This window comes from Chinchilla lanigera, unplaced genomic scaffold, assembly GCF_000276665.1.
Source record: "Chinchilla lanigera isolate Chin_1 unplaced genomic scaffold, ChiLan1.0 scaffold00005, whole genome shotgun sequence".
NCBI lineage: Eukaryota > Metazoa > Chordata > Mammalia > Rodentia > Chinchillidae > Chinchilla > Chinchilla lanigera.
This window is the reverse complement of record NW_004955406.1, coordinates 818,044-831,232: the sequence shown is the minus strand read 5'-3', so window position 1 is coordinate 831,232 and position 13,189 is coordinate 818,044. Positions and strand designations below refer to the sequence as shown.

At 38.6% G+C, this 13,189-nt stretch overlaps 1 protein-coding gene across 5 annotated transcripts in view; it reads right to left on the bottom strand.

Moving 5' to 3' along the window:
- Gpatch2 (G patch domain containing 2) overlaps window positions 1–13,189 on the bottom strand; it is a 162,509-nt gene that overhangs the window by 131,772 nt on the left and 17,548 nt on the right. For 4 of the 5 annotated variants that reach the window (XM_013519850.1, XM_013519835.1, XM_005374711.2 and 1 more), the window contains 2 exons: window positions 12,713–12,895; window positions 12,196–12,275 (listed from right to left, as the gene is read on the bottom strand). In XM_013519850.1, coding sequence (XP_013375304.1) covers window positions 12,196–12,275; window positions 12,713–12,895 — 263 coding nt within the window. Of the gene's footprint in view, window positions 1–10,956; window positions 12,062–12,195; window positions 12,276–12,712; window positions 12,896–13,189 lie in introns of those variants that run through there. The other variant, XM_005374713.2, reaches the window with a different exon arrangement.

The window sequence follows — 13,189 nt, the reverse complement described above, 5'->3', positions numbered from 1 at the left end:
TCCGCCAGATGGCCGGCACTTTCAGGAACATCACAGTAGAAGGTAAAAGCATTTCAGTAATAAACGGACGGGCACAGTCATTCGCTGAGGGAAGACAGTGACACTGAGGTTACAGATGGCTGAGGAACAAGCTGGGTGAAGACACAGTTCTGAAAGACAGCTGCTGAAGGCGGGCATGAGGAGAGGTGCTCTGAGAGCTACAAGGGGAAGCTGGGTCCTGCGAGAAGGAAAGGACTGATACCAGCACGTAGGAAGAGAGCCCAACAAAATTTGTGATTTGCACCAAGCCGTTTATTTCCATAAAACTTATCATAAAGGGTAAATGAATCATCCAACAATAAAAATTCCTAAATCTTTCTTCAATATGAGAGCCCAGTCTAATTTTGATGGAAAGCAATTTTTACACACTGAGAAGAAATTTAAGTTTCAAGTCTCACAGTGTTTTGAAAAGTTAAGATTCAGAAAAGCAAAAACCACTGCAACATCCAGCTGAAAGTAGACAAAGAAAGACAATTCCTGGCAATGTGAACTTGGAAAAGAACTGAAATTCAAAAGCCCTAGGTCTGATCCTTCTCAATGTAGTCAATTGTTTAAAACCTCTAGTTATGAATTCATAACATGGGGTTTACTATACTTCTGACAGAAAGAAAGCACATAGACTATAAAGGTAGCTTACAAAATGCCGTTAAGCGTGATTCAAATATTTATTGTTGTCACTAACTTTAAGAACTGTTCAGAAGAATAGAAAACTGATAGGAAACAGCAATTTGATTTGTGATAAACTTGAGAAAGAAATATTTAGACATCAACAAGAACAAATAAATTAAATCAGTAAGTATCAAGGGACAAGAGCAAATGCAGGTGGGATCAAAGTGGAAGAAGGAAAATTTGAGAGAGAAGGAATGGAAAATGTATTTACATGATGAAAATTGTTCTACTAAAAAATAAAACATATATATTTGAAAAGATTATATCAAACATGCAAAATAATGACTTGCCCAATGTATTCACTTGTTACGGTTTGTGTCTGGATGTCCCCCAAAGCTGCATGCAGTCATGGGGCGGGCTTCTTGAGTTTATGATTGACCCATGGTCCAATGCTGGGATTATGGGTGTGAGAGTTACTCCCGCCCTGGGGTGGGGATTTTGCAAACAATGTAAGGGAGAGAAAGAGGCTGCCAGTCGCCACTCCTCCCTTTTGCTCTTGTTGTTTTTGCTGTCTTCTGTCGCCATGAATGGCTGCCCTGTGCCATCCTGCCTTGGAGCCAGCCAAGTACGCACTGAAACCTCCACAAACTGTGAGAGCTAGATAAAGCTTTCCTTCCTTGACTCTGGGCATCAGGTATTTTGTGTGAGCAATGAGAGTAAACTAACCGAGACATCATTGGAAAATATTTAAGACATAACCATTTTAGTGGTCTGTTAGGTCTAACCAACGTTTATAAAATTAATAGGAAATATATATTTTACCTTTGTAGGGAAAGCTGCATAGCCTGACAGTTCAGTGTTTGAGAAGGGGGGTCACAGTGCCAGAGTCTCAAGTCTATCACTACAAATTACCAGCTGTGACCTTGCTTTAGTTGTGTAAACCACTTATCTCTCATTTCCTGGTCTATAAAACAAAGGAAAATAATATTGATCTCATTAGGTCTTATGTTACTATTACATGAATTAACGTACATAAAGAGATTAAACCACTACTGGTAAACAGTATGATAATAATATTAAGTATTAATGCTAGACATCATAATAATCAAATTTTTCTGCCTTTCTGTATTACAATAATCTCTTAGAAAATCAAAAAGCTGAGTGAAAAATAAAATTATTTAATGTACTATAATGAAATATTATGTAGCCAAGTAAAATAATGAAAAATACAAGTAGGGTTTATAATCTTAGACATTTTATTAAGGTGCAAAAAGCAAGATGCACAGAGATGGTGTATTACACAGATTGGTATGGGAGGATTAGGCACAGGGAAAGACTTTCTACTGGATAATTTTTGTACTATTTGAAATTCAAACCCTGTATATCTATTACTTTGCAGAATAGTGAAAAGTAAAGACCCAAGGTTGGGTTTCCCAGTGAACACAACACAACGATTGGATTATTGCATCAGCTCCCTCCCAAAGCCCCAGCAAAATGCCAATGAAAGAACAAAAGGTCCACAAAGACCAAGAGAATAGACAAGAAAATAGCACCCAAGAAGGAATATGCAAAGGGCGTAGGACTGGCCGCTCAGCCTCCTCTGTGTGCCGTGGGCTGGGGACAGGCGGTAAGAAGAAAGCTGCAGAAGCATAGGCTCCAGACAGGCTCAGGAATCGGAGGCTGTCACACCTCTTCAACAGGTCACTAGGAGAAAGTCTAGTCTTACAAAGTGCATGGCTAGACCCCATATCTAGTCATACATTACTACTCCTATCGTATGTCCCAGCAGCCACTCACGATTCACTGCATAAAAATGTTAAACGAGACAGGCAGCATTCCTGTGGACCACAGGGTACACTTCCAGAGGCCGAGGATTCAGTGCAAGCCTGCGCTGAGAATGCCCCCTGGCCTCCGCTGGCGGCAAGATTGTTATCTGGGGGACTCAGCGCTGTCTTGTTCTCCCTGGCCAACAGGCAAATCCCGACGAGACCAACAGTTAAAGATCCCTCAACCAAGAGGGCAGCAAGCCCTGGATCTGTACTTGAGGCATCCAGTCAGCGTTTCAAAGCTCTCTCAAATGAACATTATGTGCCATCTGCTCATAAAGTACACAAAGGAAGGTGTGAAAAGCAATGAAGACTTTAGATACAAACTGGTTGGAAAAGATGTGGTCATCTCAGGTCACACTAGCAAGCTAACCTAACCAGTGGTGGAAAATTCCGAAATAAGTATGGGTTATATCCATCAACCAATAAAACGGAAAAAGAAACTGTGGTGTATACGCACAATGGAATTGTATTCAGCCATAAAGAAGAATGAATTCTTCTTTGCAGGAAAAGAGATGCCTCTTGAGACCACAATGCTATGTGAAATAAGTCACTGCAGTGAGGACAGAAAAAAGAAGTCCTGTTTTAGGAATGTTCCTCTGGAGTTATGTGTGCGGTGGGTCAGAGGCAGGGAAACCAAGAGAGCGGGGAGAAGCGGACTAGCAAAATGGAGCATTCTGAAAAATGACACAGGGGCAGTGACAGGTGAGACAGGACAGGGCCTGACAGGACGGACAACGAAAGAGGACTCAGACAGGTCCCGCGTGGAAAGGACACAGCAGGATGAAGACGAAACCCAAACTTCAGTCAGAGAAAAAACACCCCGAAGATGAACACTTCCCTTAGCAAACACCAGGCTGCCGTTTCCGTCTCTTCCCTTCCCAACTGCACTGGCCCACCTGTAAGGCCCGCGAGGACATGGACGCGGCCCAAGGGTTTTGCATCCCAGTCTCGGGAGTCTCACCACGTACACACACAACTGAGTCAGGAGAGTCCTCGCTAAACACACAAACAGGAAACTGAGTTTCTGAGTCAGGTAACAGAGACTGATTCGTTCATCTGACAATTATAAAACATTAAAATACTGTGGATCAAAAAATTAGAAAAGTCTAATCACATATGTAAATAAGTAAAATGAGGTGAAATATGACAACAGATTTTGAGGAAAAATCTCTAGAAAATACTTAAAATCTATACAAATCTGAAAGATCTCAAGAGTAAGTACTGTAAACACTACTAAATGTTATGATATACTGTACCTACAGATAAACACTTCTGCGGGTTCAAAATTTAATTTTGAACATTTAATAGTATAAACATCCTATAACCAAGAATTGGATTTAAATATGAAATTCTGAGAAAAACACAATATACGGGACATGACAGGTTGTTAGTATTCAAAAAATTTTCAAAATTCTGCTTTATTGTCCTACTAAGGACAGCACTGAACACTGTTGTGACAACTATATTAAAAAAAAAAAAAAAAAGCTGACCAATTTTGTTGGCTTAAAACAGAAAAATACTTGTGGTGCACATCTCTGGTTTATTAGAACTCTCTCTCCTGGATGACAGAAAACAATTATCAGGTTGACACTCACCAACTGCAGTTCAGAGAGCCCGTCCTAGTCACATGATTTCTTTGTGAATTCTCAGTTTTCAGGCTGACCTTCAGCCGGAGGATTTGCCGGTGACTTCAGGATTGAAAGTGCTTGTTAGATATTATTAGGAAGTGTTCTACCCATCATTGATTTTGAACTTTCCTGATATTAGGTATCTGACATATCTCAGGCAAATTAGAAAACTGAGTTTTATAGACCATCAGAATAATTACTGCAGTAACATAAAAGGCAGAAAACCAGAGTTGAAGCTTGTTAAAAAGTAAAATGTTTGCAGCATTTCTGTTTCTCTGATTTTGACTTAAAAATGAAAATAATGAGGACTCCCGGCAATGTCAGCACCATTTTAAGGGAAACCAGAGAAAGGCGTCGAAGCTCTATCTGAGGAGCTAAGTGGTTAACCAAACAGCAGTCTTGGCTTCTAAAAAGAAAAGAGCATTTTGGAACATATTTCAAATGCTCTGTAGCACAGAAAAAGAAGGTAAAATTTTAAATGACAAACATAGTCTAAAAGGTACTTTTAAGAAAACTCATATGCTTGCAAATTCAATGTTTTTAAAGATTCATTAAGGAATCAATAAATCATATCTTTAAAAATTCCATCTTACAGCAAGCCATTTCCTTACTGATACAAAATGACCTAAGAATGTGTACGCAGAGTTAAAAATAAAACCCAAAGCAGGAAGTATGGCGTTTCACAAAGTTTTAAAAATGAAATGGGAAAGACTGGCTGCACTGCAAAACATTTAAAGGAGCACTTCAAAGAAGAAGAATAAACTGGAAGGGAAATTCTCTCAGGTTAAATTTCAGCATAAGCATTCGGATGACATCCAAAGAGGAAGTCCAAAGTACTATGTAAACATTTAGCACATGCAAATTTCCTTTTAAAAAAAATTCCAGAGCATTAGTAGGGATGCTGCGCTTTGTAAACAAGAGTGGCACTGTTTTGTATTTGCTTTTACCTAAAGTGACATTTAAAAGCTTTGGTCAAACCGGTCAGGAACTGGCAAAGGTGGCTAAAACCTACCCTTCCCCAGTGAGTAGGTTCAAGGAATACACACTCCTCCCCACATGGGATTGGGGAAGAAAAGCAAAACAGCTGGCCAGGGCGGAGAAACATTCCAGCTTACATATCTTATTCTCTTCAATCACCTATGTATCTTACAATTACCAAGTATTCATATCTTACATTACTTTTCCTCATGACCATTTTAATTAGTTACTTTCTCCATACCTTCCAAAATTTATTTTTATTCACTATAATGTAAGCTCCAGGAGACCGTGTCTGTTTGTTCACTTTGTAATACAGAAGACGGCACAGTATTTAGCATTACTAATAGTGTAGCAAAGACTGATAAGTTTTTGTTAAATGAATGCTTGCCACCTAAAAGCTGAGGAAACTATCAGGCTCAGTAAAATCTAAGCTTCCAGTCTAGCTGGTGGTTCTCAGCTACTAGGGGAATACGCATAGAACTTTGATACTTGACACGATTTTAACTTATAGTCACTTGATGCACTGTATATTGTTAGCAGTCCCGATGGATTCCTATCCACTTCAAAGTCGGTAGTGATCTAACCCTCCTGACTTTCTCAGCCACATAATCTGCTCTCCCAACTGCTCTACGAACATGCCTCATAGCCGAGGAACAACCAATGGATGCGTAGTTTTTTGAATATTCCATGTTGTGTCAAATTTAAACCTTGACTGTGTCTGTCTGCCAGTTCCCACCCGAAATGAGCTGGCGAGTTCTGACTCATTTTTGAAGTCCAGCTAAAACATCCTTCCCCTGTAAGATGTCTTCCCAAAACTGTGCCAGGTTACACAGACTGGGAAAACAGGGAATAGAAGAAACAAAGAGAATTTCATCGCATTTGAACTAACATAACAATGTGACAGCTACATAACAAGCTGGAGGGGTAACGGGTTCCATGGAGGACACACAGGCGAACAAGCTAGACACGGAGCAAGGACCAGAAGGTTCTAGAACCGAAAGATGTGCAAGATCAGCAAGATGGCACTACCAGAGAAACACACAAAGGGAAGGATCAGAATGAAGGGCGGTGTGCCAGTGACTAAACACATGGAAGCAGTAAAAGTTAATTTCATTTCTGTTATGGTAATACCTTGACAGTACTGGCAGTTCAAGGAATAAGTAAGCATGTGGGCCTCTCACAATAATTAATCATCTATACTTTCAATGGCATTGTGTTAATTTGAATAATGATTACTTTAAAAAGAATTTCTTTATATTTATTAGCAACATGATAGCAATATGAAGAAACTTCCAAATTGCATTAATTTTGGCATACGGTAGGATAAAAAATAAATTGAGCTGTAAGTGTTAACTTACATTCTATGGATGTTAAAATATTAAATCGAGTGTCTGCAAGTGTTTGCCATCCCTGCAAACATTCACTGTGGAGGGTCAGGCATTTCTGAAGTATCACAAGCCCAAATGCCAATACCAGAAGTCAAGCTTGTGCTGAGATATCAGAGAAATAAGCACAAAGATCCTAAATATATAGAAAAAACACATGTGGTCAATTTTTGTAACATTAACATATCAATTCTGAATATCTGTTTAGTTTTTGCTAAAGGGTTTTTAAGAATAAATATGGAGAACATAATAAACATGCAAATGTGGTTGACTGAATAAATGAACATAGCACTGTATCTGTATCATTTCAATTTTTATATATCTGTTCCACTTTTAATAAAGTATAGTACAATGTCAATATTAATATTGATATTTAATAAAAAGAATGAAAAACTGATAGATTCACATTTTAAAATATGAACTATGGATACTACATGTATGTGATCAGAAATATATATGTGAATGACGTCATAGAGAAGTTTAAATCAAACAAGAGACACTATTAAAATATCGTTTTAAAAGAAATTTTAATTCTATTAATTTATACTTTTTGATACAAAAATCAACTTGATCTCATAACACGTTCTAAGAAAAAATGCAAGATTTCTAATTTCTAATACAAGCTCTGGACCTCAAGCTGATGTTGAGATAAGATAAAAACCATATTAACATCTATAGTAAAAGAAAAGATATATCATATATATTTCAAATATAACAATGTTCTATATATACATTATTTTTGTATTCTCCAAAGTACGCAAAAATATTTTCACAATACAAATAAGCGTCTACATACAGGGGTTATAATAAAGCATTTAGATGTAAAACTCCATTAAAAACTTTAAGGTAGCTAATTAGCACGTGGTCAAATTAGTTGAAGACGGGCTGTGTACATTCTGAGGAACCATTTTAGATTTCCTACCTATCATAAAATTACCTTCTCTTAGGCTAGTGTAAAAGTTTGTCATTCCCTTATTTGAACCAACTCCATTTTAAAAGGTGCTTCTACTGTAAAAGGTCATAAATCAAACTAAAACTTCCTACTGTAAATATTAACAAAAAGCAAGCCATAGAAAGTAAATCTCTACAACATGAATACCATTTAACAAACATGACACTCACAGAGCTCAATTTTCTATGACTTCATAGAAGAAAATATCTGTAATATTCCTTTTCTCCTATAGAACAAACTGACTCAAAATTCTAACAGATAAACGATACTATATTCTGGGCAACTGTACTATATACTGAAACAGTATGCTTGCTTGGGCGGTATGACAATTTATATGAAGGTTTAATGCTCATTATTTTTGCAGACACTTAAACTTGATAAACATGTATACATAAGAAGTCAATCAAATCAGATTCACTTTCTTTGGCATAAAAACACATATGCCACCATTACTTTATGTATTCTCATTCCAAACATACAAAAACTGCACTGAGGCAATTATCAAATTTTTAAATATTTCTTACAGAAAACTTACATTTGCTTTTAAGTACTACATTGTAGTGAGCCATTAATTTCCTAATCTTTCCACACATTACATAATTGGAATGCTACCTTTCAGTGGACTGATACAATATCTGTTGATAGATCATTAGTGCAAAAAAGAGAAGTGAAGCAATCTCTCATGTTCAGAAAACACTGATTAATGACAGTGCTCAGGAGGAGGTCATCCTGGAGAGCTGGAATGCTATACTTGAGGTTACACAAATTCACTCTGTAAGTACTATATTCCAGAACTGACTGTGGCATAATTATTGTGTCACTATTCTGAATTGTACCGAACGAGCAAATTCTGGAAATGCATTCAGGCTAAATCTGGATTAATTATCATTTGCTTAATTCCCTGAAAAGTAGGGAATGACAGGATGGTTAACTAGCATTTTAGAAACTGGTTTCTTTTCTACAGAAAAAGATAGCAACAGTGATTCCCATCAAAACTAAATTCTCACAACTCTGCCAACATTTGCCCCTTATATATTTGGATGCAACTGTCTTTAAAAATCAGACCAACCTGTACGTAAACCTCCTAAACAATATAGTTCTTTTTACAACCAAATAGCTTAATGACTGGAAAGGGAATGGGTAAAAAATGTAGAGGAATTTTTCAGTTCGCAATTAAATTTTGAGATTTAGTGCACTGGCTGCCAAGCTACAATTCATTTAAAATTATTTTTCACAGATCGTATTAAAGACAGGGGCTAAGACAAACATAAATAAGGTATAGAAGAAACACTCTAATTATTAAATGTAAAGGCAAATTATGTACAAAATATCAAAAGAAAGTTGAAAGTTTCAAATTCTGCACTCTGACTCTTAACAATGTAATTTACCAGGTACTGGGTTTGACATATTTAATAATAATAACTACCATTTAAATAAGTATACACTATGAGCCCAAGACATGCCAGGCCCATTAGGTATACATGATGTCATCTGAACCCAGCCACAGTGCTGAAGTTTCATCTGTATTTAGCAAAGGAAGAAACTGAGGTCCAAAATGTAACTACAAGTAAAAAGGACAGAGCCAGAACGTACGTCCACGGAGGTCTAACCTGAAAGTCTGCTCCTCCATCCTCGCTCCTGTCTGAAGATTCCATTATTGGCAAAACCGCCCACTGACTGAAATTTACGCGTGGCCCCAAAGTCAGCACTCACAGGGCTTCTGCAGCCGCTCACAGACACGCAGAGCTGCGAGCAGCCTGGGTGGCCGGCACACGTGCGCTCCCGGCTGAGGCCAACAAGGGGACTCTGCCTCTGCTCTCAGCCTCTCGTGCCGTGCCCAGGCGTCCTTTTTGTGGTCTGTTTCGTGCCAGGTTTAGTTTTTTTAAGCCTTTTGTTGGCGATTCCACTGTCTTAAATGCCCCCCAGAACAGAGCTGAGAAGCGCTGTGGGGATTTAGTGGGTGCGAGAAAGCTGTGGGGTGTCTTACGGAGAAAACACCTGAACTCAAGCCCGAGTCACAGTGCTATCGGACAGGAGTTCAATAACAAGTCAACGTGTGCAGTAAACGTCTTTAAACACAAACCTACATAAGGCACGGCCACTCGTCCACCAGCTGGTGAAAAGGTTGAGACCAGAGGCTCGCAGGAACCTGCTCCTCTTTCCCTTAGGAACAACGGTTCAGCACCCCTAACCCAATGTCCACAGTAGCTTCACAGAACAGGACGAGGCCAAGGAAGGAGAGCTGACCACAACTACGCGACGAGCATTCCCCCACAGGAATGTGTACATGGCTCGGTAGCAAAAGCTTTTCCTGCTGTCATTTCCCTTAGAGACCCACATGATTACAGTTATGCAGTCCTCATTTCTGTTTCAGAAATCCCCTTTATTGCCATTCCGCTTAATGGGTTGTAGCTACATGTGTTTGACTTTGCTTAGAAAATTGATATATCTTAAAAAACAGCTCGGCCTTGCACTGTGAAGCTCTAATATAAATAAATTTCTTATTACTACACATTATCAATATTGTTGAAAGGTGACTGTTTTGTGAGATTATGATTTATAAACTAGTTATACATAATGTAAGCGAAAACAACAAAAATTTAGCATAGGAAACTAGAAAAATATCAGCACAAATTAGAACCCTTACCTTTGTTGTCCAAGTCAGAGATTTTATTGAAGAAAAACACTTACAATACTTCAAAGGTCAAACAAGGACAATTCAGGGTTGAAAGAAACAAAACCTGAAAGAGTCCACTGTCTTCAGTAAAATTTTGAATTAAAAAAAAAAAATCCACAGACCAGGAAAACAGTTTATGGCCTACTGCATTAGTTCCATGCTAAACACATACATATGTAGTATATCTCCACCAAGTGAAACTTAATCACTTTTTACAATTTAGACAGGAAAGGCGGCTTTTAGTACGGTTAAACCATGTATCATCAATACCATGAAGCTCACCTATCAGTTGTAATAGCTTCTATAAAATACCACAGTGAGATTGCAATAAGCCTAGAAAATGGGCTACAAATCCCAGCTATGCTCAAGCAAGCAGTGAACCAAAAATAAAAATAGGTAAAATTGAACCAAGAACTAGATAGCATTCATCTAGATTCATGACTGGTAAGGCAAAGTTCAAAGGCCAAGGTTTTAAAGTGACTTCTTCAGATCCGACAGACAGTCATTACACAAAATAAAAGCATTCACGTAGTTGAGGGAAAAAAAATGTTTTCACTTCAAAAACACAGCAAAACAAGGTGACTTACAGTTTCTAAACACCACATTTTGTTTCTTTAATTATCACTTTAATAAATATGTAAAAGTAAAGAGACTCAAAGTTGGGCTTTTCCATTTTTAATCTCTCCAGTTAGATAAGCCATCTAAAAGGAGATGTCACATATCCCTGCTTCCAGATTGCAATAACTTTAAAAGCAATGTCAACTTTAAGTTTCTATCTTAATCATATTTGTTACCATTAAATGCTGAATTAACAATCCACACAATATAAAAATATACATATTAAATCACACTGACTTCATCAATTCTTGGAATTTAATAAAAATAGTCATCATTTTAATATAACCACAGTAAAAAGGACTCAAATGGCTTCAACTTAGTATAGGTGTCTACCATGGACAGAAATGTTACATCCCCACCCCCCACCCCCACTGGGGAAAATGAGCTTATGCAAGTACGTCTGAGACTCACAGTGACACATGGACCTGCCGTCTAAGATGAGCAAGCAGCTCCCACTTTTAGCAATGACAATATGATTCAGAGTCACACAGTTTGTTAAAATATCAAATTGCACATGATTTCATTAAACTCTACGTCAAAGTGAAAACTCTGATACATTTCCGGTATCTGACAAAACAGATGATTTAAAAGGTAATAATCAACGATTCTGTTAGTAGAGTATTATGTGGCTAGCTCAGATGTAGGATGATTGTTGCAGTACAATGAACACTATACTGTAAAATACAATAGGTTTGCAATACAGAGCAGATTATCCAAGTAGCAAGGAAACTGAACAAAATATAAACTCTAGCAAAGATTATCAACCTTACCTACTACTTATCTTAGCCCTTGCTAAAATACCCTGAGTAAAATGCAGATATTATAAATAACGCTGGTTATAGACAACTTCTCTAAAAATGATGATAAATGTCAACGCATCACATTTTTTATTTACAACAGCCAGATATGTAAAAGTTAATTCTTAACCAGTCACAATATACACATTGAGAAATACTTAGGTTAAATCTGGAAGTTTTTAACCGTCTAGCTTTTGCTAGCATTTTGGCAAAGCAAGTAATACATAAATGGATTCATTATAAAAAATAATCATAAAAGAAAAATATATAAAATTTACAGTAATGTCTATCCACCCTGGGCCAACCTAGATCTCTACAAAACCTCCCCAGTCAGGCTTGCTTCTGACTAATAGGAAGAATATCAGTCCTCCAGCCAAAACAGCCCCATCTCTGCACCAAAGAGGCTCTCACTTCAATGATATCCCTCCGGGGAAGAGGACAGGAGCCAGGGTCCCTCGAGTGTCATTCCCCAGATGTTCAAAACGTAACTAATTTATTAGCATTAGAAGATTTGGCTTATAGGGGAATCTCACTGGTCCAGTTTGTAGCCTACAAAAAAATGGATTATTTTTAAGTATAATATTAGAATATAGATAAAGGATGAGGATGTGGCTTTTTATTCCACAGAAATGGAAACATTTCCAAACATGAGAATTCCATTTGAAAAACAAAAGCATGCCTACCATTGCAGGTGGGGTCCCTCCAGACTTTTTAACATTCTTTGAAGGCATTCCTTGAAGGCGACTGAGTCTAGCTTGGAAACCTGGAATATCAAAGTACTCAATTTAGGAGGTTCTGTGATCACTGGAGCAAAGGAGACTCCATCAAAAGAGAATTAGAAGTACGTGCATGGTGGGGACGAACACCATGAACAGTACCGGAAAAAATGCAAAACTCACACTTGAAAGAACTGCAGGCCTGCTGGCGGATCTCCAGTGCAGCGGCACTGGCCTCTGGTATGTCGACCCCAGGGAGTAATGACAGCACAACTCTCTTCTCCCAGCTCACATGAGCCCAGCAAAAGCACGATACTGCTGACTCAGTGGCCAAGGTTTGAAAGCACGATACTGCTGACTCAGTGGCCACGGTGCTTCTCCACACCCCCCAGTGTTTACGTCCTCTGACCCCACTTAGCCCGTCTTTTCTCCTCCAAAGCTGACCCCAAGCTCAGGCACCCGCCAGCTGGGAAGGGCTACTGACCTCTCCTCCCTGGAGGTGACATGAGGGGGAAGGACCCAGTTAAGATACTTTCAAAGACGGGGTCTGGCAAGTCCTTGTCCAGCTCAGTGAGACCCTCCTTCTCCCACCAGGGCACGACCCCAGCGATGCCGCACGCCCCGCCCGACTCCTTCTCATAGCACCAGTCGCTCTGCTCGTCATCGCCTGAAAAAGACAAAGCGTTTCCCACAGGCTCAGTCTCATCACATACACACATGCGATTCCGGTTGTGAGACAATAAGAATACAAGACCTGCGCTAAATCTGCATTGCAGGTAAGAGATTAACTTTTAACATAAATACACATTTGTCCTAAATTTCTAGTGTAAGCCAGTCCAAATACTGCATGGGACACAGTTGTACTAAAAATCTGCTATTTAGCTACAATTCACATCTAACTGGGGAGCCTCTATTTTACCTGGCAACACATATATAAATATAAGCTGGGCATGGTGGCACA